This window comes from Balearica regulorum, chromosome 6 (genome assembly GCF_011004875.1).
Source record: "Balearica regulorum gibbericeps isolate bBalReg1 chromosome 6, bBalReg1.pri, whole genome shotgun sequence".
Classification (NCBI taxonomy): Eukaryota; Metazoa; Chordata; class Aves; order Gruiformes; family Gruidae; genus Balearica; species Balearica regulorum.
Genome location: NC_046189.1, coordinates 25,842,857 through 25,866,812, shown reverse-complemented (window position 1 = coordinate 25,866,812; position 23,956 = coordinate 25,842,857). Strand labels below are relative to the sequence as shown.

General features: G+C 58.4%; 3 protein-coding genes across 3 annotated transcripts in view; 2 read left to right on the top strand and 1 right to left on the bottom strand.

Moving 5' to 3' along the window:
• The first annotated feature begins 1,059 nt into the window (after nucleotides 1–1,059).
• Nucleotides 1,060–5,351, top strand: CTDSP1 (CTD small phosphatase 1). The gene is made up of 7 exons (XM_075756941.1): nucleotides 1,060–1,273; nucleotides 2,725–2,867; nucleotides 3,113–3,214; nucleotides 3,469–3,525; nucleotides 4,045–4,137; nucleotides 4,425–4,610; nucleotides 4,707–5,351. Exons 1-7 carry the CDS (start codon nucleotides 1,207–1,209, stop codon nucleotides 4,833–4,835), a joined length of 777 nt encoding a protein of 258 aa, XP_075613056.1. The 5' UTR covers nucleotides 1,060–1,206; the 3' UTR covers nucleotides 4,836–5,351.
• A 4,506-nt stretch (nucleotides 5,352–9,857) lies between these two features.
• VIL1 (villin 1) lies at nucleotides 9,858–15,497 on the top strand. Its single transcript, XM_075755765.1, has 19 exons — nucleotides 9,858–9,938; nucleotides 10,186–10,260; nucleotides 10,397–10,593; nucleotides 10,813–10,921; nucleotides 11,200–11,310; nucleotides 11,402–11,604; nucleotides 12,133–12,211; nucleotides 12,343–12,441; nucleotides 12,539–12,692; nucleotides 12,783–12,883; nucleotides 13,018–13,155; nucleotides 13,323–13,481; nucleotides 13,564–13,743; nucleotides 13,853–13,998; nucleotides 14,120–14,264; nucleotides 14,552–14,740; nucleotides 14,882–14,950; nucleotides 15,141–15,278; nucleotides 15,361–15,497. Exons 1-19 carry the CDS (start codon nucleotides 9,864–9,866, stop codon nucleotides 15,472–15,474), a joined length of 2,481 nt encoding a protein of 826 aa, XP_075611880.1. The 5' UTR covers nucleotides 9,858–9,863; the 3' UTR covers nucleotides 15,475–15,497.
• A 637-nt stretch (nucleotides 15,498–16,134) lies between these two features.
• The window catches only part of USP37 (ubiquitin specific peptidase 37), a 37,984-nt gene continuing 30,162 nt past the window's right edge, over nucleotides 16,135–23,956 (bottom strand). The window contains exons 21-24 of the mRNA XM_075756940.1: nucleotides 22,375–22,490; nucleotides 21,055–21,124; nucleotides 20,536–20,674; nucleotides 16,135–19,717 (exon numbers count right to left, since the gene is read on the bottom strand). Of these exons, the coding sequence (XP_075613055.1) occupies nucleotides 19,630–19,717; nucleotides 20,536–20,674; nucleotides 21,055–21,124; nucleotides 22,375–22,490 (413 nt within the window). The 3' untranslated portion in view covers nucleotides 16,135–19,629. The remainder of the gene's footprint in view (nucleotides 19,718–20,535; nucleotides 20,675–21,054; nucleotides 21,125–22,374; nucleotides 22,491–23,956) is intronic.

The window sequence follows — 23,956 nt, the reverse complement described above, 5'->3', positions numbered from 1 at the left end:
AAAGGACAACTCCAGCCCCCGATGTTCCCAAACCACAGCTGAGAGGGGTGGAAAGACGCCAAACAAACAGATGGGGAATTTCCAACCTGCTCGGTCCCCGCGGCGGCGCTGGCGGAGGGAACAGCAGCTCCAGCCACCGAGACGGGGACCGGGGACCGGGGACCGGGGACCGGACCGGCTGGAAACCCCCGGGGCCAGACGCCGCCTGGGGACACCGCGGTGCAAGGCTGCCCCGGCCGGGCTTGGGGGGGTGGGAGGGGGCAAGGGGCTGGAGGATGCTAGCACATGGAGGGCTTGGCGGGGGGGACACACGAGTTTCTCCTGAGGGATTTGTTGCATCCTCAAGCTCTCGGTAAAAGCTGTTTTTCGGAGAGAGCCTGGAAACAGCGGGAGGGGAGGAATTGCAGGAGAAAGTGTATATATATTTATTATATATATATTATATATATATATTTAATTCCCTAAATAATTGGGGAATTGCAGGGGAAGGAAAGAAAGAAACAAGCAGCAGCCCCCCAACACCTGTTACCCCATACACTGGCATGCCCTGGCAATGGGTAGTGTGTCCCCAGGGGGGGACTGGGACCCCCCAGCCTGGAGCCACCGGGTCCGGGAGGCTTTGCTGCAGGGGACAGCCAGCATGGGGATGGGGGGGCTTCATATGCCGGGGGTGGTTGCAGGGGATCCTTCCCTCCTTCACCATGGGCTGCCAGCTGCGTGGGGGTGACACCCCCTCTCCATCATCCCTGAGCCGGTGAGGTCGGGGGGGGGGGGGGGGGCAAGGGGTGGCGGGAACCCCCGTACAACCACCACTGCCCAAGGGGGGGGGGGCCTTCCCAGCCAAACCTGGGGCTCAGGCGCCCCCCAAGAAGCCGCCGCTTCTGCACCCCCAGCCCCGGTCGCGGCTCGGCGGGGACCCCCCGCTCCTCCCCCGCGGGGCGGGTGCCGGGAGGCGGAGGTGGGAGGAGGAGGGGGCCCCCCCGGCGTTGCCCTTTTAAGGGGTTCCTTGAAACCGCGCCCGGGTTCCATGTTTGCAGCCCCAGCCCGGGCGGAGGAAACTCCATGTTGTAACAAAGTTTCCTCCGCGGCGCCGCTCCCGCGCCCGCCGCCCCGCGCCGCCGCCGGCCCCCCGCCCGCCGCCCCCCCCCCCGGGGGCCGCGCCGGGGGGGGCCGCCCCCTCCCATCCCCCCCCCCCCCCCGGCGTCCATGGAGCACCAGTCCATCATCACCCAGGTTAGCAGGGAGGAGGGGAGCGCCCCGCTGCAGGAGAAAGGTAACGCGGGGGGGGGGGGGGGGGGGGGGAATCCCTCCCCCTCCCGGTGCGGGAGCGGGGGAAGGTCCCCGGGGTCTCCGGCATCGGGGGACGTTGGGGACTTGCGGGCGGCTGCTACCGGCGGGTGTGATGAGCTGCGGGCGGTCTCAGGCTGCCCCGTGCGTCCCGCTGCCCCGGGGCTGGAGGGGGATGCGCTGGGGCTCGGAGGGAGCGGGGTTGTCTGCACCCGCCTGAGCGCGGGGTGGCGTGTCCGCCCCCCCCGAACCCCGTCGGTCACCCTGGGGTGCTCGGGGCGCTGCTCGGGCCGCGGCGCTCGGCGTATCTGGGCTGTTTCCTCCGGAGCTGGGCGGGGGGGGGAGCAGGCAGCGCCGGTGGGGAAACTGAGGCAGAGAAGGGGACACAGCCCCGGGCACCCCGCAGCAGCCCGGGGCACGGCCCGACGCCTCGGCCCCCGTCCCCTGCGCTCCTTCCACCCAGCGCAGGGGGTTTGGCGGGGAGCGCTGCCCGTCCTGCTGCCCGATGCCGGGGTGCTGCCTGCCAGCCTGGGGAGCTGGCAGGGCCCGGAGGGGGCCAAGCGTGGGAACGGGGCCCGACCCCAGCGGGGAGCTCATGCCCCACGGGCTCCCTCCGTGGGGCGCCCCCCCGGGGCTGCCGTGGTGCGGGGCCCTGGCCCGGCTGCTGGGAGGCACAACTAGGGGGGCAGCTGCGGCTCCCGGCCCGCGTTGGGGGCAGGCTCCAGCCCGCGGGGCCGGTGGGGAAGGGGCTGGAGCCGCCGCGCTGCCCCCGGCGCCTGGGGCGGGCAGGAGCTGCCCTTCTGCCTCAGTTTCCCCTTGATCCGCCAATGGGGGCTGCGGGAACGGCGCCCGGGGGCGGGCACTTCGTCCTGATTGGTAACCCGCCTCCGGTACCCTCGAGTCGGCCAATGAGAGGGGGCCGAGGCTGGGGGTGAGGAAAAGAGGCTGTAAGCCCCGCCTTCCCCCGAGTCCCCGCCCACAGGCCCCCCCCCCCCCGCGTGGGTCTGTGCCCCCCGCGCAGGGACAGCGGGACGAGCCGGGGGTCCACGACCCCCCCCCGGGCGGTGCCGCAGCGGCCCCGGCCCCCCGCCATGGGCAGGACCCGCTCTGTTATTGTAGGGTCTCCGGCCGCGTGGGGGGGCCCACGGGGATCACCTGTGTGTGGGGACGCGCCCGGGCGAGGGGCTGTGGGTGGTCTCCAAACACTCGTGTCCGAGGCGCTGCCCCGGCGCTTGGCGCGGCAGGAAGGGCGGCCGGACGGGTGCCGGGGGCCGATAAGGGCGCGGGGGGCTCGGGGGCCCCCCCCGGCACCTCCCGTGTCCAGCATCGGCACCCCGAACCCGGCTCCCCTGCCCCCCCTTGCCGTGCCGGGGTGGGGGAGCCCTCCGGGGGTGCTCCTGCCCCCTTACCCCCCTTCCTGCCCCCCCCCCCCCCCAGGTACCCAGGCCCCCGCCAAGAAGCCCCGGAGCCGCAGCATCCTCCAGTCCCTGTTCTGCTGCCTGTGCCGCGATGAGGGGGAGCCCTGTGCCGGCACCACCGGCGCCCCGCTGCTGGTGGAGGAGAACGGGGCCCTGCCCAAGGTACCCCCCACACCCCCGGGCACCCCCCCGCACCCCCACCCTGGTGCTGGTGGGGGGACACGGACACAGTGCGGGGGGGGCCGGGCTGCCCATCCCCAGCGCTTCCCCGATGCCAGGATAGGGTGCGAAAGGGGCTCCCCCCGCTCCGTGCCCCCTCTGGATGGGCAGCAGGGGAGGGGGTGCCCCTCGCCACCCCACTGACCCCCGGGTTTGCTTGTGTGTCCCCGCCCCCCCTGCCGCTGCAGGCTGTCGTCAAACACCTCCTGCCCGAGATCAAGCCGCAGGACGCCAGCAAGCTCTGCGTGGTCATCGACCTGGACGAGACGCTGGTGCACAGCTCGTTCAAGGTGGGGGACACCCCAGCCCACCCCACCCCTCCTGCCCCATGTCGTGTCCCCCCCTGCACCTGCTCTGCCCCCCGCAAGTGATGCCCAGTGCCCGGGCACCCACGACCAGCGCCCGGCGCAGCCCCACTGGGTTGGAGGGAGCAGCGCTGTGCCGGGCAAGGGGGCTGGCAGGGGGTGTGTAAGTGGGCAGAGGGCAGGCAGCGTTTGGGCAGGGGGCTGCCCGCCCGGCGCTGACCCTGCTGTGCCCTCCCCAGCCGGTGAACAACGCCGACTTCATCATTCCCGTGGAAATCGATGGCATCATGCACCAGGTAACAGGGAGGGGGGAGCCTGGCGGGTGGGGGGCACGGCCCCCTCTGCCCCCTCTTCGGGGACCGGGAGCTGACCCGGCGCTCTGCACCGAGGGGCGGTTGGGGGGTGTCAGGGTGCTGGCGCTGGCACCTCGGGGGGCAGAAGTGGTGGGTGCCGCTCTTCCCGGCGGGTGGGAGGTGGGGGGAGGTCCCAGCGCGGTGCCCTCCCGCAGTGGCTGGCCCCGGGTTCAAGTAATCCAGGATAGGCTGTGGTCTGGGCAGTCAGCCTGTTCTTGGTTACTTGGCTCCGGAGCCGGCCGGATGCTTCGCCCCGGACACGCCAGTGGGACCGTGGTGGCATCCCCCAGCTGATGCAGGGCAGCGCCCACGGCGTGGGGCACGGGCAGCCCTCCGCTCCCCTTGCCCAGCAGGGAGCCACGGTCTGGGATCGGGGGCACAGGCATCCCCCGGGGTGGGCAGGGGGGTGCTGGCCGGGTCACCAGTGCCCATGTTACGCTGCCCTCTGCCCCCTGCCCGCAGGTGTACGTGCTCAAGCGGCCGCACGTGGACGAGTTCCTGCAGCGCATGGGCGAGCTCTTTGAGTGCGTGCTCTTCACCGCCAGCCTGGCCAAGGTGGGTGCTGCCACCCCCCGCCATTGCCCTCCCATTCCCGGGCATCCCTGGGGTGGCACAAACCGCCTCGCCTGCCCACCCATGGGCATCGCTGGCCCCTTGTCCCCTGCCTACCCGTAGGCAGTGCCCGTGTCAGGCAGCGCTGCCTGCCTGCCCCTCCAAGGCGCTGGCCAGGGAAACTGAGGCACGGGGCGAGCTGGCACCGGTGGAGAGCTGAATGCCATCGTCACCGTGGGCTGGGCACGGTGACATGGTGTGCCCCGGTGACCCGCCTCCCCTGCCCGCAGTACGCAGACCCCGTGGCTGACCTGCTGGATAAATGGGGGGCTTTCCGGGCACGGCTCTTCCGGGAGTCCTGCGTCTTCCACCGCGGCAACTACGTGAAGGACCTGAGCCGCCTGGGCCGTGACCTGCGCCGCATCATCATCGTGGACAACTCGCCCGCATCCTACATCTTCCACCCTGACAATGCCGTACGTACCCCTGGGGTGAGGCTCGGGGGGTGTTACAGAGGGGAGGTGGCTGGGCCCCCCCCCTGCCTCAGCCCCTGCCTGCTGCGCTGCCCGCAGGTGCCAGTGGCCTCCTGGTTCGATAACATGGCGGACACGGAGCTGCTGGACCTGCTGCCCTTCTTCGAGAGGCTCAGCAAGGTGGAGGACGTGTACGCAGTGCTCAAGAAGCAGCGGACTAACAGCTAGTGGCCCCCCCCACCCCGCCGGGTGCTGCTGAGGGGCACCGCCGTGGCAGCTGGGTGCCTTATTTTAGGGGGAGGAGGGTCCCCAGTGTGCCCCCCTTGTCGTCCTCCCCAGCCCCGGTGGGCGCAGGTGCCCTCCCTGCCTGCTGGTGGTGGGAGATGTGGGTGCCCCTGTGGGGGGGGCTGGGCTTTCCCCTTCCTGCAGAGGAGGGGGGGCCATGGGTGACCCGCTGCCTTGCTGTGCTGGGGACCTACTGGGGGGGTCCCATCTTCCCCCACTGTCCCATCCCATCCCCCCCCCCCCCCCAACCTGTGTCCCCCCTCCCCAAAACGGTTCTCAGGTCCTTTTCCCCTCCATGTCCCCCTGAGTGGGGAGGGGGGGTCAGCAGCTGCTGCTTTCCACTGCCTTTGAGGGGGGACTAGACCCCCCACATCTGGGCTCTGCCTGCTGGGGGGACTGGTGGCCCTCGGCCCCTATTTGCAGGCGGTACAGGATGGGTTGACTCCTTGCCACACCCCCCCAAAAAATGGGGGAGACTTACTGGCCTCGGTGTGTAAGGCTGCCACTGTACCCGTAACTGCCCTTGGTGCAGCTGATCACCTCCGGGGGGAGGGGGGTGTGTCCCTACCCTTCCCTCGTGCCTTCTGCTGCCCCCCACCTACAGGGTGTGTTTTGGGGTGCAGCCTGGTCTCAGGGCTGAGCCCCTGGCCGCAAATGCCCCCACGTGCCTTGGGATGCCATGTCTCCATGTCCCCCCCCAGCCATGCAAAGGGTTTGTTTTGGGGGAGGCTCTTAACTCACCCCCTCCAACCATGGTTTCTTCCCCTCCCAGAGGGGGGGTGAGTGTCTGGTGGTGTCCCCCCCCATTCCCAGTTACACTGTGTCAGTGGGAGCCACTCCAGTCACCAACAGCGGGGTCCCCTCTTGCCTGGGGAGGGCCCCATCCCTCTGCAGCTTCACCAAAGGCTGCGACTCCCAGGGGGAGGGACCCCCATCATACCAGCCTTAGTGTGCCCCCCCCCCAGCCTTACCCCAGCCCCACAGCTGGGTCAGGGGTGGGGGACACTGCAACCCCCCTCCCCCCCTGCAGCCTGGGGGTACCCTGACCCCTGTGGGGTTGGGCTTGTGCCAGGGTGTCCCCCAGCCTTGAAGGGCTCGGGGCTCTCAGGGAGGGGTTTTTAAGGGGGGGGGGGCACTGAGCTCAGCCAGGCCTTTTTTAGCGTCGCAATATGAACAATGTCTCTTACGTTTTTAGGAGGAAAAAAAACGGTTTCCCAAAAAATCATGGGTGCCTTTTTACCGCTGTGCCAGGGAAGGGGGGGGACAGTATTGGGGGGGGGGGGGGGATGCGAGGGGTTTTTAGCTCTCCGGTGCTGTCCAGCCGGCTCCTGCTGGCACTGCCCTTCTCCCATTGTTGGGTGCCGGGGGCAGGCAGGGGTCCCCCCTAGGCCTGCCCGCACCCCTGCCTCCATCCCCTGCCCCCCGTGGCAGGAGGGTGGGACAGGGGATGCTGCGCCCCCCATGCTCTCCTGGACCCCTGCCTGCCCCGGGCCTCATCCTGCCCCTCCAGGAGGGTTGAACTCAGCACTTTATATTAGACAAGTCAAATGGCACCAGCGAAGCCCGCTGCCCAGTGAGCACCCATGGGTGCTGCAGAACCCAAGGAGTGCAGCCCCCATGCCTAGGCACCCTTGGGGGCCCTGGGGGGCGGGATGGGGGGGAGCAGAGGCAGCATCAGGGGGGCTGGGGAGGGCTGGGGGACCAGATCCAAGTGCCTTTGTGTGAATAAAGCTGTCAAACCATCTTGGAAAGAGTTGTCGTGTGTGTGTGTGTGTGTGTGTGTGTGGGCATGGGCACGTGCCACACACGTGTCACTAGTGGATTTGCACAGTGGGGGTGCAGAGAGCCCCAGGGATCCCCTAAATCCCCCTGGGGTGGGGGGGTGCTGCAGGTCGGTGCTGTAGGAGCACTCATGGGCTGAAGGGTTGGGGGGTAGGGGTCACCCTGTGCTTGGTGCCTTGGCACCCCCATCCTAACCCCTTCCCCCTCCTCCCGGAAAAATGACCCTGATGCCACAGGGATGGGCATCCTGACCCTTTACAAGGTGGCAGGGGGAGCCTAAATTTATCATCTGGGCTGTGCCCCCAGCTTTGGGGCTCAGGGCACAAGTGCTCCCTTCCTCAGTTTCCCCCCCAGTAAGGTGTCAGTCCCCACCTCTAGGCTGGGGGGGGCACATGGGGAAATTAGTGCTCCCCCCATTCCCGGGTAGCCTGCTGCTAACATGCAGGCAGTGGGGTGCTGGGGGGGGATCTCTTTGCTGCCCACCCCACCCCCACCCCACCCCCCCCCCCCCGTGCCCTCATTGGCCCTGTGCCTCCCCTCGTTAACGAAGTCTCTGTCCTGCCTGATGACTGCCCTAATTACTGAGTTCATTAGTGGCCCCGGGTGTCTGGCTGGGGGGCCCGAGGAGGGGGTGAGCCCTCTGGGGCTGGTACGGGGTCCCCCACCCCTGTGCCACACCGGTGGGCTCAGCCCCGGGACACGGCCACCGAGCGGAGAGCGGCCACCCGGGTGCCACACGTCCCCGAAACCCCCCCACCCCCACCCCGCTGGGGGCTCTGCACCCAGGTAAGGGTCCCACGAGGGACACTGGTGTGGGGCACAGGGGCTGGGAGCTGGGCGGCAGGATTAGGAGGGTTTGGGGGTTTTGGAGGCTGGGGGGGAGTGGTGGGTAGCAGCAGAGCCCATCCCCGTGGCATCAGGACACCCCCTTGTTGGTTGCTGACACCTCCCTGGCCTGGTTCAGCCCACTGCCATCACTTCAGGGATCCTCGGTGGGAGGACAAGGGACAGGCAGGAGCTGGGGCTCACCACAGCCCAGGCCTGGCGCCGGGGTGACGGCCAGGGTGTGGGATGCCCCAGGCGCTCGTGGCAGCAGCTGCTGGCTCAGCAGGGTGGCAGAGATAAGGCTGGGGCAATCCCGCAGGGCTGGGGAAGAGATAAGAGCAGGACAGGGAGCGCAGAGGCTTGCATGCTGCTGCATCCCCCCCTCCTCCCAGTTTAGATACCCCCTGGCCAATCCCCAAACCCACCTTTGGGGCTGGGAGCCACAGGGCAGGAGTCCAGTCCCCTCTCCTCTCTGCCAACACCAAGGGCATCATCAGGCACCCGCTGGGGCTGGGGTTTGGGAGCACGGGACATGCCCCCATGCCCTATCCCTGTGCCCCCTTCCCATCCCCAAGGCTGGGGCTGCAGAGACACCCCCCCTGCCTCCCAATGAGGGGAGGGCACAGCCCCTCGGGTAGTGAGCAGGGATCTGGCCTCCAGCTGGGGGGTGGCACAGCCTGGGGACAGTCCCACAGGCAGGGACTGATGTGCCAGGTAGGGGGTGGGACAGGGGGACATGTGGGGCGGGAAGGGGATGCCCTGGGAAGATGATGCTGCATTGCTGTTGGCACCAAAAACCCCATTGCCACGGGCTTAGTGCTCCACGGCTGGGAGGATTTGGGGGTTTTGGGGGCCGGGGCACTGGAGGGCAGCGGCATTACCCATCCCCGAGGCATCAGAGGATGCCCCTTGTTTGTGACTGGCACCCCGTATCCTGGTTCAGCCCATTGCTATCCCTCTGGTGGATAGCAGATATCCCTTTTGGGTGGTGGGAGGCAGCCAAACACCCCATCACCACGGGCTCAGTGCCAAGGGGCCAAGCGGGCAGCAGGCCTGGGAAGGGCAGCAGTACCACCCTCCTGCCCGGGGTTGCCCTGTGCTGCAATAGCACCTTGGGGGGGGGGGGAGTGGGGGGGCAATCACCTCGTGAGTAACGGGGCTCTGTAGGTGCTACGAAGCCTTGGAGGGCTGTGGGGACCTTGACTCTGGGCTGTTCCTGCCCTTATATGGTGAACATGGGGTGGGACAGGAGGGGACAAAGGTCTCCTGGGTGCTGGCACCCGAGCACTTTGCCTAGGTGCGCTTCACCTGTGCCCAGCTCCGCAGGGAAGGTGAGGGGCTGGGGGGGGGGGGCAGAGGGTGGGCATAGGGGTGGCGCAGCACATCCCACAGCCAGCACCACTCCTGCCACGGGGTGGCCTGGGGATGGGGCTTGGGGACCCACCTGTGCCCCACCTCAGGGCTGCACCGGGGGGGATGTCACCCCCTGGATCTGAGGGACAGGATGTGGGTGCTTTTGGGGCAGTGCAGTGGGACCAGGTGGGGTTTTGTGGGGCTGAGGGAGAGGAGGCCTCTCCATCGGGCACCGCTGACTCTCCCTGCCAGCCCCCTGCCAGGGCACAGGGGGTGCCTGACCCCCCCCACCTGCTTGCCGGGGGCACTGCCAGCCTGGCAGCGATGGCTGCAGGTAACCTCGACAGCACCGGGGCTGAGCCCTGGCATGCTCGGCACCTCTGTGGGGCCAGGCTGTGCCCTCCCTAGGGCATGGATCTGGTGGTGGGTTCGGGAGTGTAGGGGGGGGGACGGCTAAAGCAGGCAGAGTGTGCTTGCATGTGCGTGTGCATGTACGTGTGTGTGTGTGTGTGCAAGGCCACCGGCAGTGGCCATGTCATGCCGTGCCATCTTGTGCCAGGACCAGGCTGAGCAAGGCCGGTTCCTGCTGGCCCTGGGGAGGAGCAGGCCACTGCGGAGCGGTGTCACCCAGCTGTGGCTGCTGTGCTGGGGGTGCCCTGTACAGCCCAGCCCCAGGCACAGGGCACTGGGACACCAGGGTGCTCAGGGGACCCGGCTCCTGCCCTCTGCTGACCCTGGCATGGAGCCCCCCATTAACTGTGGTGCCAACTGGGGCGAGGGGGACAGCAGCCCCTCTTGCATGCCCACAGCCCTGGTACTGGGGCTCTGGGGGGGCTCCTTGCTCCGTGCACCTCCGGACCGGGGGTTTATGGCCCATCCGGCTGCAGACCGAGCAGGGAAGCAGATGGCACCGCAGGCTGGCTCTGTCCCAGCTCTTAATGACATCACCTGCCATTAACGAGGGTGTTGCCGATGCCCCAGCAGGTCCCCTTGCCTGCAGCACCTGTCACCATGGTGGAGCTCAGCGCCAAAGTCAGCAAGACGCTCAACAAGACCACGCCGGGCCTCCAGATATGGCGAATCGAGGTGGGGATGGGGACACAGCCTGGGCACCCATCACCCGGGCACCCATCGCCTGGTACCCATCACCGGACCGTTTGGGGGGGCTGCGGGAGGGAAGACCCCACCTTTGTGTCCTCAGTGCCTGGGGAAGGGGTATCAGCTCAGCACCCAGGGTTAAACCTGCCCAGGTTTTGGAGCTGGGGGCAGTGGGGTGTTCAGGGCTGGGATGGGGGTCTCCTCTCTACGCCTGATGTCTCCTTTCCCTCTGCAGAATATGGAAATGGTGCCAGTGCCCACCAAAAGCTACGGCAACTTCTACGAGGGGGATTGCTACGTCCTGCTGTCGGTAGGACAGCCTGGGGTCCTGTGTGGGACTGGGGATGGGCTCTGCCTCACAGAGGCTGGGGTGCAGGGAGGGGTGTCCCTGGCCGGGGTGGCCTGGGGACGCAGGGGCTCTTCTAGCAGGGACCGGTGTCCCACAGACGCGTAAGACCGGGAGCGGCTTCAGCTACGACATCCACTACTGGCTGGGCAAGGACTCTAGCCAGGACGAGCAGGGGGCGGCCGCCATCTACACCACCCAGCTAGATGACCACCTGGGCACAGTGGCCGTGCAGCATCGTGAGGTCCAGGGCTACGAGAGCGAGACCTTCCGTGCCTACTTCAAGCAGGGACTCATGTATGTTGGGGACCTGCTCCCACAGCGGGTGGTGGGGAGGGGTCCTCTGCATGCCCCTCCCATGGGGACATCCTCAGTGGGTCCCAGTTTTCACGCCATCACCCATGTGGGTGGGTGGGAGATCCTGAACACCTCCCTGCACACAGAGGTGGGAGGGGGACCCCACTGGAGCAAGAAGGGGGGGCCCAGGGCTGACACCATATCCATCCTCCCCCTCAGCTATAAGAAGGGTGGGGTGGCCTCGGGCATGAAGCATGTGGAGACAAACACCTACAACATCCAGCGCCTGCTGCACGTGAAGGGCAAGAAGAATGTGACAGCAGCAGAGGTGAGTTATTGGGTGATGAGGGTTCCCCAGCCACCAACCTCTATGCAGAGATTCTGTTTGGGGTCAGGATCAGGCCAGAGCCCCCCCAGACACAACTACCCTCAAGCAGAGGACAGAGTGGGTGTGAAGGGCCATGCCACACTGCCCCAGGGGCAACCTCACCCCAAAAAGCTCCTCTTGGAGCAGGGAAGGAAAATTCAGGCTGGAGGCACTGGCACTGAGCTGGCAGGACCCAGGTGTCCTGCTGCTTGATGCCCCCCAATCCTGTCCTGCTGCAGGTGGAAATGAGCTGGAAAAGCTTCAACCGGGGTGACGTGTTCCTGCTGGACCTGGGCCAGCTCATCATCCAGTGGAACGGCCCTGAGAGCAACCGAAATGAGAGGTTGAAGGTATGGCCAGGAGATCCCAGGGTCCCCCCTGGAGGAAGGGGGTGACCGGCCACCCCCTTATCTGGGCTGACCCCCTTCTCCCCGGGTGCAGGCAATGACCCTGGCCAAGGACATCAGGGACCGGGAGCGTGGGGGCCGTGCCAAGGTGGGCGTAGTGGATGGAGAGGACGAGGGCACCTCGCCGGGGCTCATGCAGGTCCTCACACATGTGCTGGGTGAGAAGACGGACATCAAGGCGGCCACCCCCGATGACAAAGTGGACCAGAACCTCCAGTCCTCTCTTAAGCTCTACCAGTGAGTTGCCGAGGGTGGGTCACCCATGGGAGCATCTCATGGGGTGCCAGGGGGACCCAGCACCCATCTCTGTTGTCTGTCCCATGACTCCCATCCCCGTGGACAGACACCAAGAGAGGTCAAAGCCACTACAGGGGTAGGGACAGGTCCTTTGGGTGCTGCTGGAGAAAGGGAGCCCCTGGTGCCAACAGAGTTGGTACCAGATGCAGAGATGTTTGTGCTAGCGTGACCTTTGGACATGGTGTCAATGTCCCTAGATGGCCCCATCCCATCTGACAACCCTTTTGTTCCTCCCCGTGGCCGCTTGTGCTGTGAGCAGGGCTGGATATGGCCCTGCGGCATGGCAGGGCAAGCTGCAAACCACGTGTCCACCATGGGTGGCTGGGTACCACCTCTGCCGTGACTGGGGTGGGGAAGGGGAAGAGGAGATGACACCCCCCCCACCCAACCCCGCCACCACGAGGTGGGGATGAGGAGGGGCTTCCCAGCCCTATTTCTAATGCCTCCTCCTCTCTTCTCCCCTGCCAGCCTCTCCAATGCCAGTGGGAACCTGGTCATACAGGAGGTGGCGATTCGACCCCTGACTCAAGACATGCTCCTGCATGAGGTGTGTCATCCATGGGATGCTCGTGGGTGCCCAATTTCCTTGGCAGCTTTAACCTTTCAAAAGCCAGTTTGGTGGGCGAAGTTGTTAAAGCTGCCCAAAGTCCTAATTTCTGCTGTTGTCCCCCCTCCAAGGACTGCTACATTCTTGATCAAGGAGGTCTCAAGATCTTTGTGTGGAAGGGCAAGAATGCCAACAAGGAGGAGAAGCAGCAGGCGATGAGCAGGGCACTGGTGGGTGTTGGGTTGGGGGTTGGTTATGGGATAGCTGGACTGCTCCCCAGGGGTGCCGGACAACCCATGCCCATGTTCTGGGTTCAATTTCCCCCAGGGCTTCATCAAAGCCAAGAACTACCCAGTCAGCACCAGTGTGGAGACAGAGAATGATGGGTCCGAGTCAACCATCTTCAGGCAGCTTTTCCAAAAATGGACCGTCCCCAACCAGACCAGTGGGTTGGGCAAGACCCACACTGTGGGCAAAGTGGGTGAGTGTCCCCCCTCCGATGCTGCAGGACTCTCTGGATTGGGATCGGGGGCTGTGGGGACATGGCTCAGCCCCCTGCCCTTCCCTGCAGCCAAGGTGGAGCAGGTGAAGTTCGACGCCACCACGCTGCACGCCAAACCCCAGATGGCCGCCCAGCAGAAGATGGTGGATGATGGATCTGGGGAGGTGGAGGTAGGGTGGCAGGGGCAGGATGTGGGACCCTCTTGGGGCACCCCCGGGCTGTGCCAGGGGATGCCACAGGGTCCAGAGGCTGCAGGGTTGTGGGATGCACCAGCCCTGGCAGCAGTGTGACCCTGTCCCACCAGGTCTGGCGTGTGGAGAACAACGAGCTGGTGCCTGTGGAGAAGCGGTGGCTGGGCCACTTCTATGGTGGGGACTGCTACCTGATACTCTACACATATTCCGTGGGAACCAAGGTGAACCGTATCATCTACCTCTGGCAGGTGAGACCCTCAAGTCACTGACCTGTGCTGGGGGACAGGGGCACCTTCCTGGAGCGGGGGGGCTCTGCCTCAACACATGACTCTATGCGAATGGCAATGCCAGCGGCATTCCCCAAGACGGAAAAGGGGGCCGTGGTGGGTGCTGAGCCCTCCTCTGCCCTGCCCAGGGCCGCCAAGCCAGCACGGACGAGCTGGCCGCCTCCGCTTACCAAACCGTCATCCTGGATCAGAAGTACAACAATGAGCCTGTGCAGATCCGTGTCACCATGGGCAAGGAGCCTGCCCACCTTATGGCCATTTTCAGGGGCAAGATGGTGGTGTACGCGGTGAGTGCAGGGCTGCCAGGGGGAATGGGCCGGTGGGCGAACCTGTGGCACCGGTGGTGACCTCTTGTCCCCATCCCCCTAGGGGGGCACCTCGCGGGCAGGCAACAAGGAGCCCACGCCCTCCACCCGCCTCTTCCATGTCCACGGCACCAATGAGTACAACACCAAGGCCTTTGAGGTGCCTGTCCGGGCCTCCTCCCTCAACTCCAACGATGTCTTTGTGCTGAAGACTCCCAGCTGCTGCTACCTCTGGTATGGGAAGGTGAGTACTGCTGGGCACCAGGGCAGGTGCTGCCACCCCCAAGAGAAATCCCCCCATCTCTTCCTCCTTGGATGGCACTGGTGATGGAGCAGCCATGCTTGCTCTGCAGGGCTGCAGTGGGGATGAGCGTGAGATGGGCAAGACAGTGGCTGACATCATCTCCAAGTCAGAGAAGCCGGTGATTGCGGAGGGACAGGAGCCACCCGAGTTCTGGGTGGCCCTGGGGGGCAAGTCCCAGTATGCCAACAGCAAGAGGTATCAGTCCCGTGCCCGTGGGTCCCTTGTCCCTGCCCAACCTCAGGAGTGTGATGGGCCACCAGTATCCGAGTGGGGTGAGCCCCGTTCCCACCACCACCACAATGTTACTCCATGCCAGGCTGCAGGAAGAGAACCCGTCTGTGTCCTCCCGACTCTTTGAGTGCTCCAACAAGACAGGCACCTTCCTGGCCACGGAGATTGTAGACTTCACCCAAGATGACCTGGAGGAGAATGACGTTTACCTGTTGGACGCTTGGGACCAGGTTTGCTGGGGTGACATGGAGTGGGTGGGACACCTTCAATCCCACAAGCTGATATCCTTGCGGGGGGGGTGGGTGGAGGACCTGCAGCAGCCAGAGGTGGTGGGATGAGAGGCTGGAAACCCCCATGTACCTGGCCCCCCACTTTTTTTCCAGCCCCCTTGCTCCAGGGATGGCTGAGGATGGACTCCTGGTGCCCTTTGCCACGCATCAGATCCTGCGAGCCCGCAGTGGGGGGCTGGGTACAGCCCCGTCCCACCCCAGTAGTGGACATGGTGACCCCGTTGCAGGTTTTCTTCTGGATCGGGAAAGGCGCCAATGAGTCAGAGAAGGAGGCAGCAGCGGTGATGGCGCAGGAGTACTTGCGGAGCCACCCCAGTGGGCGTGACCTTGACACCCCCATCATTGTGGTGAAACAGGGCTACGAGCCCCCCACCTTCACTGGCTGGTTCCTGGCCTGGGACCCTCTCAAGTGGGCCGTGAGTTGTGGACTAGGGGAACCCTTCACAAATGGGGATGAGATCTGGATCTGTCCCCAACCAGCAGATTTGGGGTGTGGATGGTGGTTTGCCCTGATCCTGCCCATGCCAAGGGGCTGAGCCCTTTTGTCCCCTTCCCAGGACAAGAAATCCTACGAGGAGCTGCGAGCCGAGCTGGGGGATGAGAGCAGCCTGGGGCAGCTCACCTCAGTAAGTGTCACAGGGAGAGGGGGTGGCCAGGGCAGGAGGGGGAACAGAAAGCCCCTCCATCCCTTGGCAGGGGGCGTGAGGAGCTGCAAGGACACATCCTCCAGTGAGGGGACACCTGGAGTCATCCTGGTGCCTCCATTCCTGGGGACATGGGGCAGCCCCTGATGTGACTCTGTCCCCCCCGATCCAGATGCTCACATCCAAGCAAGAGGTCTTCACCACCACCACCACCCTCCTCCCTGACAAACTGGAAACCTTCCCCCTACACGTGCTGGTGAACACATCAGCCGAGGACCTGCCACAGGGTGTGGATCCCAGCAGGAAGGAGGTGAGCAACAGCCAGGAGGCTGCTGGGGGGAGAACAGGGGAAGGCCCCCAGCTTTACTTCAGCCTCCTCTCTCCTCCTTCAGTACCACCTCTCCGACCAGGACTTCCAGGCTGTTTTCGGCATGAACCGCTCAGCCTTCAGCAACCTGCCCTTGTGGAAACAACAGAAACTCAAGAAGGACAAAGGACTCTTCTAGGGCAGGAGCTTGTGCCCGGGGACACCCCTAGCTCTTTAGTCTAAATAAATAAAATTTATCTGGGGCGTGGAGCTGCATCTTCCCTCCTGGACTCAGCCCAGTCACGGGGCTTATTTGGCAAAGAGACAGCATGCAGGGGGACATGGGACTTGGCACAGTTGGAAGGACGCTTAGCTTCTTCACCCCCTCTGCGCTCAGGGGCAGCCCCAGAGAGCCAGGGCTCCCCCCGCACCCCAGCACACGCAGCTCAGGACCAAAGGTCTGTTATACAGCTGCAGCCGCTCCCTCTGTTATCGTGCGAACCTCAGTAAACACGTGCGGTACCGAAGGTAAAAGCAACAAGCCAGAGGCTGAGGGGATGTCCCGTGCGTGGGGACAGACACCAGGGACCAATTGTCCTTTTCCCAGGAGGGCAGGAAGGCATCAACCTCCTGCTTGGGATCTGCTGGGGACCCAGAGAGAGGCTGGGGGGTCCCCTGCAGGGGGGGCCAGGATTTGCATGTGCCAGGAAGCGCCGAACACACACACACACGCGCGATGTTCCTGGGTAACTGAGCAAAGTTCCAACAGCAAACACAGGGCAGAGGTGTGGTGCCCCTCATCTGCGGTGTTTAACGGGCAGCAGTCCAGGCAGCATGGAAATAAGATCCCAAACCAAGAGAGGGTTAATAAAGAGGTTTTAATTTCACAAAAATCTATCTACACATCATTTAAAAAGGGGCAGGGGGAACCCAAGAGCAAAAACTGTAAAGAATAGAGAGGAACAGGTCTGCTAAAACACAGAGAAAAGTGCTGCTCCACATCAACAGTGTAAAGAACCAGAAAGTCAGGGTGCAGGCAGAAACCGGCAGCGGCCACCCTGCGGCAGGCAAGGCTGGAGTCTGGCAGCAGAGCTACATGGACAACAGCTGCCAGGGGTCCCGCACCCCTTTTTCTCTCTTTGGCGGGCAATTATAGGGATAATTAGCTCCATTAAAAAGAAAACAAAGCAGATGAGTTATTCCCAGCCCCTTTCCCCCCCCTTCTCCCTGAAGCAGAGCGATCCCCACACCGGGGTGAAGTGCAGCAGGACGCACTGGGCTGGCCATCAGCCCTTCCGCGGGATGGGAAGGAAGATGCACAGGCGACGTTTATCCATGCTGCACAGGAGGCGGAAGGTGATGCCACAGCCACAGGGGGAGAGCCCCGCTCCTCCTCCTCCTCAGCTCCTCGTAGGCGGCTGCGTTGGTTGGGAAACCAGTCCTTGCTTTGCAAAGGCTCTTTGTGTAACCCCGCTGGCCAGGGCTCCCCGGGGACCCGCGCACACAAGCTCCAATTCATTGACAGGAAAGGTTTTGCACCTCTCGGAGTAGGGGAATAAGTCAAGACCAAATTATCGCAATCAAACAACGAAGGGGTGAAAGGAATGGCAAGATGGGAGTTCCTTGTGTTTACATGCTGAATCACAGTTCGACTAAACTAAGCTGATTCAGGAGCGGGTAAATGTTTAACCTCTGTATATCTGAGGAAGAGCCTGCACGTGTTCAGGGACCACAGCTGAACTTCTCCACCTGGAAAGGATGACCTTACTGAACTCGCTGCTGCGACAGCACGAACAGTGGGAAGGCTACAGCTGGTGGACATCACACCCCTCAAGGATTATGCACCCGTCTTTCTCCCCACTGTACTCAGACAGGGAGAAAGCCGGCTTCTGCAAGGAAGGGGCTCTGTGGACACTTCCTGCCAGGCTGAAGGTGCAACTGAGCTGCCTTATGCCAAACAAAAAAAGCTTAAAGTAATTAACAGATGTCTGCAAATTCTTAATGGGTAGAATAATAAGCAAGAATTTTTCACAAAACAAGGAACACTGGTTTCAAGCATCAGCTTTCGCACCTTGATCCAACAAGAACTGGTTTTAAACAAAAGTTTGAAGGCTGACTGAAAAGTCGCACAGTGTTTGCTTTTATTATAAATTAACTGGAGTGCAGAGCCTTGCAAAAACAACCTTGCCACCCGAAAGAGCAGAGCTGACTTCTGATACTACAGGAACACCAGCTATTTACAGCACTAGCACAGGATGCATTTGGGGAAAACAGATTTGCCCTCTGGATGGAGCAGTCCCTTCATCACATTCGCAGGGGCAATCAGTTCAAAGGACAACTCCCGCACCACCGCCTCTCCCCACTGCCCAGAATTCTACCAAAATTAGTATTGACAATAGAAAAGTATAATGCTTTGTAATAAATTAACATATACACCCACTCGGGCTGCATCTGAACAAGATAAACATTCTGTCATGTTTACAACCAAACATTCGTTCCTAGCTCGGAAACCAGAAAGATGTCACCCTGACCCGCTCCACTGGGCATCCGACAGATGGACTGGAAGGTCAGTCAGTCTTTTCACCACACTGGGGTCCCCAAAGTGCTCAGCCTGGGGAGAACTACCAGCAGCTGTCACTCTCTGTGTCACCCACCGAGGTGAGAGGAGGCCACTGAGGTAGCATCCCTGTGCCAGCCCGCCAGGATGGAAGTGTGGAAGTGCCCAAGAAAGAGGTGCCCGCTGTCTCCTAAATCGATGGGTTTGTCTGCTTTGCTTCAGCTGATTTATTCCTGAGAAACTCCTAACGATAGTTTAAAAAACCCAGAATCTCTCTCGACAGCAAAAAAAAGGTGGGTTTTTTGTTTTGTTTTTTAAAAAGTATTTCACCTCTAAAAATCAAGCTGCAAAAATCAGAACTAGAGGCCAAAACAAAAGCAACTACACTGCTTAACAGTAACAATTTCTCTGAAATGAGTAAATGCTACCAAAAGGAAACATCTGCCCATGCTAAATAAGTGCGAAGGTGCTGAAAAAAAAAAGAAGTCGCTAGGCTTTTCCCCTTGCTGAAACAAGCTATAAAAGGAGCATCACGTCTCTAAATCCAATAAAACGCAACACTTCTTCCTAACTGCGTTCTGTTAATGCTGAACATGGGCTTTCTGAAAGCTTTCCACCTGGTTTAGTTTCACAGTTTGAGTGCTCTGCACTCCTCAGAAAGGAGAACAGAGGCATAGCTGCAGTAAAAACCCTCTTACCCTGGGATACAGGATGACCAAGGCAAGACCACAGTTCAATCACAGAGCAATTCAAGTCCCAAGCGCTATTCTGCAGGCCCTGCCTTCTCCCACCATTCCCGTTTCACAATGACCCAGGCCTGCGCAGAAAGGTTAACGCTAGAATGCTCTTTCCCTCCCAGATGACGACAAGTGGTTGTTGCGCACCTCCTGCTACTGCTCTCAGTCTGCTCCAGGCATTTACCTACCCCCAGAGTTACATCGAAGCAGCCCTAAGCAATAAAACTTCAGTGCGAAATACTTCAACACCCAAAGAGAGACCTCTCCTCTCCAAGCAGTACTTAGGCAACAACCTTATGAAGAAAATGCAATGAAATAATAGAACTTGTAAAACAAAAGAAATCACATATATCTCACATCTAAAGGAGGATGACAGTGAATGATGTAAAAAACCCAAACAAAACTATGACAGAGCTGCCACCAGGTATGCAATACATTCCACAGCACCAACAGTTTGTTTCCTGGAACCATATGTAAATAGTGGAGCGCTTACAAACCCATGAATGTCAAAACGCATCAGCTTGAGTGATTCCAAAACGCCTGTTAGCGAGATGACTGGCAAGAGCGTACTCGGTGATCTGGGTTTCCAGTGAATATTACTAACACAACACATGCCAGGTTACAGAATCTATTGCTTAAATTGCTCTTGGAGAGAGAGGGGGGGAAAAAAAAAAAGCCAAGTGATATGTAAATCTTTGCCACTCACATCTCACAGGTGAATGGGCTTTTAAAGTTGAGTCTCTTTTTGCACTTTTTTTTTTTTAAATCAGTTTATGAGCAGCTGTAGTCTTGTGGCTTGATGCAACTCTTTAAGGCTCCATGCTGACAAAATTATTTGAGGAACAATAAAAACTTCACCACAGGAGGATCACTCTGGGATGCCAAGGTTTAAACGCATGGTTCAGGCCCAGGACTTGCACAGATGGTTCAACAAACTGAGAGTCCCATACTTCTACCTTTTGTCTCTTGTTTTGGCCCTGAGCTGTTTGCTGCTCCTGCGTGTCTGGCATAAGTTCAGAATCCTCCTTGCTCCTCAGGAGGAACAAGGTGTTTTTACTCTTCACAGAGACTGACGAACCGATCTTCCAACTTCCATGCTAAGTGGCTGTGCATTTTTTTCTGTTTCTAGTAGCTCATCGAAGATATCCCTACGACAGAGGGAAAGACCAATGGTGAAACTTACATACAACAACAAACTGCTACCTCAGACAGCCCCGAGGGAATCAGCAACTGGATTTAATCCACAAACTCAAGCATCATGGATCCTGGCAGAGAAAGGTGTCTTATCTGGCATCTCTAAGCAAGGTTCCTTGAATCTCAAAGCACTTTTTTTTTTTTCTTTTCCAGTTATTACAACAAAAAAGGTCAGTGGTAAGCCTCAGAGAACAGAAACAATAGTGAAAATAAGTCCTGGCTGGTAAAAGGATCAGAAGCAACACAAGAAAGTCTGTAGATAAAGTAATATCCTTTATTAGAGCAACTAGTAAAGACAGAAGAAGGGGACAAACTGAGGCACAAAACCCCTTCTTCAGTTCTCAGTGTCTGAAAAGATATCACTTCTACGTACAAAGCCCATCTTGCCCATGTCCCAAGACGACCACGGCAGCAACAACACAACGGCTAGGAGCAGGGATAAGGGCATTTACAAGTATCACAGCACTTACGGAAAACACAAGCTCCATCATGATTCCTGGTGCAACGAATGCATAGCTGAGACACTGAATCCCCTTCTTAAAAGATGATTTAATGGATCTTGTTAAAACCCTACGTATTAGTGACATACAATTCCATGCCTTTGAACTCAGAGCATTTCAATTTTGTTATTCTTGCATATATTTCCGACTACAATTTCGTCTGACAAATACATGGAGATACTTTTCAATCCAGCAAATAGGACTAGAAGGAAAGCCCACTTCCTCACAAGCAGCAGGTAGTTACTAGCACCAAAATTCCCCAAGACACCTACTTGTGCATGTAGAAGAAGATATAGCCACTTCGGTCTCTGTCACACTGAACGGTGGCCTCTAGAGTTCTAGACACTTCCAGATCATTGTAGGTGAACCAGGACTGCTTCTTGATATCATAGACATCACTGATATAATGACCTTAAAAACAGAGAACACACCTTTCTTTTCATGCTGCAGTTCAACCAGTAAGCTGGTTAGCTATATACCCTGGTCCAGCAACCTGTGTCAAATTTAAATGCTAAAACACCCTTAAGATCCTGGTCCCTCCACCCTTCCTGGTCAATGAGCTGGTAACAAGCACAAGCAATTCCACAGACCCCATAAGCAGTACTTTGTCCACACGCTGCAGTTAGGCTCCACGACATCCTCAACCTGCTCCCCCACCAGCAAGCCACAATGGAAGGCTTGCTTTGCTGCCTGAATTCTTCTCTGCAAATAATCCTACTATGGTAATTCTGTATTACAGATTTTTTTTTAAGCTAGATAAGAGATAAAGAATAAAATACAGTATCTTTTACCTGAAGATGATGTGCTTCCGATATGGCTGACGATGCTGATGAGACGGTAAGAGTGAGGAAGCTCTCCTGTCTGAAAGTAAAGTCCAATTAAAGCTTTTAGACATTCACTTTTGTCCCATGTAGTTACAGACAAGATGATTTATACCAGAGATAGTATCTTTGGCTACTGAATTCAAAGCTGCAACCCAATCAAGGATTACAGAAACAGACACTCTGGTTCAGACCAAAACGAAAAGTCCTTCCAGAAGCAGGAAAAAGCTTCCAATCTTGTTTATTCTTTCAGCAATCCGATGGAAATGCAAAGGAGCCACTCCGACCTCAGAACAGATGCTGACACAAGCTCTAGACTGCAAAGTTTTCTAAACAATCATTTCCTGAGCAACTTCCACTGATGTCAGAATTAATCCACCAAATAAATATAGAAAAGCAAAAAGGGCACACCATGCACACTTCTGCAATATCAAAGAAATACCGTTGATAATGGTACACAGATTTAGCAGCTAATACTGGATATATAGCCCAGATTCTCTCGTCCTTCACCTGTAATGTCAGCAGACAATGCCCTCTTTGCATGCAGGAAACATGCTCTGACAATAAAACTAAACGATGGTAATTGGCTTTTGACAATTATTTTTTAATCCTCTCTGACCAGGAAACATTATTGATATGATTCACTGACAATACTCTTAAAACGTAACTCTTGGTTTAAGGGTCAGGAAATTGGTAAAGAATTGTAAGAAAATCAAAACTGCTCAAGGAAATGCCAATTATTTAACCTTTTCCACTTTACACAGTATTCCTTCCAGGGAGGCTAGCGGGCAACTTCCACAGCACTGCTGCGTGGAGCCTGGGAGTGCTAGCAGCTGGCAGCACAGCCTAGGTCACAGTCACATTTCACCCAATGGGAATAACATCTTGCCACAACTTCTCAGCTCTGGTGGTGCAGGATCTAGGAGCCGGTGATGTTACAACTAAAATAGCATGCTGGCTGAAGTCCTCCCTCTCCGTAAGTAAAAATTTCAGGCCCATTGCTTTACGTGCACTGGAACATTTCTAATATAAAATTAGTTTTCTTTTCACCACTATCCACATCTTAGAGAAACTGAGAGAATCACTGAGAGAATGTTTTGGTTTTTTTGTAAATTAAAACAACACAATAGGACAGACTCTTAAGGATGAAAATTTTCTATCTTTTCACTTTTGAACATAAAACACCTTTTTAGGACCCTACACCTGTTCTGTAAAACTACCTCCAACATGAAATTGACGGTTAAAGAAGGGGTGTATTTCTCAGTTGTTTTTTGAAATCATAGATCGCACCTCAGCATTTCTTTTCAGCTCTTCTGCTTCAGCTTCTGAATACTCCATGTCAAGAACATCCTCATTCCCAGAGTCTTCATCGGAACCAATGCTGTCCAGGAGAGAGCTGTTAAACTCTAGATAGCACGGAAACAACGATACTGCGTGAGAAGCCGTGGTGCACACAGGAATTCAAAACAGGCTGAGCTATATCTACCCGCATCAACAAGTGCAATAAAATGCTAATGTTTCAAACTTCCTTTCCAAGGAAAGTAGGAGATACTGGAATTTCCAAATAAAAATTCACTCTCTCCTTTCCCCAACTTGTCAGAGCAATAGTTAAGAAAAGTATCTTAGACTACGGAATTCATTTCAGCATCATCTCTCTCGTACTTTTACAAAAGGGCACTATGGCAATGACAGCTGGGTTATAAAAGAGCATTTAAACACCCAGTTCGCTCAGAGCACTGGCGGTCTGCAGGCCAGAACCAACATCAACAGAAGTACAGCCAGTCTGGTCACTGAACTGTAAGTTTCTGCAACAAGTAGCTATGGATTACAGTTTTAACTATAAGTTGCATTAACAAAGTGCATTTTTCAATTAAAACTGGCATCAAAATGCTACTGCTGGCAGCAGGCATCTTTTCATTGTTTTCAATGGTAAGAAGGCTGCTCACCACAGGAACTTCCAGTTTGCTTGGCTGAGCAAAATGCAGGCAGCTTTCTGTAAAGAGCCGGAAGGCACCACTGCTCTGTGTACATGCTGTTCCAAACTTCCTGGGATTCTGCAGCTACCCAACTAATTTAAGATTTTGTACAGTACTCATTAGGAGAAATAGCTATGCTTTCACCAGCTAAATTAAAGCTATGAAGTCCTGGGTGGATGAGAAGTTGAGATTAACAGGACACTGCTCAGGATATATCTTATTTTTTTTCTTAAATACATTATGCCAGTTATGATGGAAATGTTTTGCCAAAGAGATTCTCATACTGCTTGCCTTGTTAAACCATCAGACGCTGGATTAGTATAATCTTCTTGGGAAGTTTATAGATGAATCCCTTTAACAGAGAATATTTTACTGCTGGCTTCCACAGTTATTCAGGCTGTTGTAAGCTAGACTACGGCCAAGAAATGCAGCCACTTCGGTAGGTGTCTGCATGAAGCACTTGCCATGGGTATTGCTAAACACCACTTCACCAACGGTCCTCAGATGACTAGTGGTTCTTGGATTGCAGCACCACTGGGTGCTTTCTAAGACAAATACTACCAGCTATATGTTCAAGATTATTAGCACCTCCTTGAACAACTGCTGGCTGATACCTTACAGATAACGCAGTAGCAAGCTGAGAAGCACAAGGCAATGCTCACGTTTAAGTCAAGCGACTGCAAATCAGGAGGAGGAAGGATTTCTAGTGCTGAGCTCTTCCCGGCCACAAATCAAGGAAGACCTGAGAGGAACCATGCGCTCAGCCTGCCAGAGCTCATCAGGGGACAGGACTCAGGCTCAGGGACGTCTAAGCAGCATTCAACTTGCTTCAGAAGCAGACACAGGTTCATCCAGTAATACCTGAGGGCCTTTAAAGGTGTCTGAGCAACTATGAG

Bases quoted from the DNA above. Each gene is read 5' to 3' on its own strand.
- CTDSP1 (XM_075756941.1), top strand. From the start codon at position 1,207: ATGGAGCACCAGTCCATCATCACCCAGGTTAGCAGGGAGGAGGGGAGC. The intron at 3,215-3,468 runs GTGGGGGACACC...TGCCCTCCCCAG, and splicing joins TGGTGCACAGCTCGTTCAAG to CCGGTGAACAACGCCGACTT. The intron at 4,138-4,424 runs GTGGGTGCTGCC...CCCTGCCCGCAG, and splicing joins TCACCGCCAGCCTGGCCAAG to TACGCAGACCCCGTGGCTGA.
- VIL1 (XM_075755765.1), top strand. From the start codon at position 9,864: ATGGTGGAGCTCAGCGCCAAAGTCAGCAAGACGCTCAACAAGACCACG. The intron at 14,265-14,551 runs GTTTGCTGGGGT...ACCCCGTTGCAG, and splicing joins TGTTGGACGCTTGGGACCAG to GTTTTCTTCTGGATCGGGAA. The intron at 15,279-15,360 runs GTGAGCAACAGC...CTCCTCCTTCAG, and splicing joins TGGATCCCAGCAGGAAGGAG to TACCACCTCTCCGACCAGGA.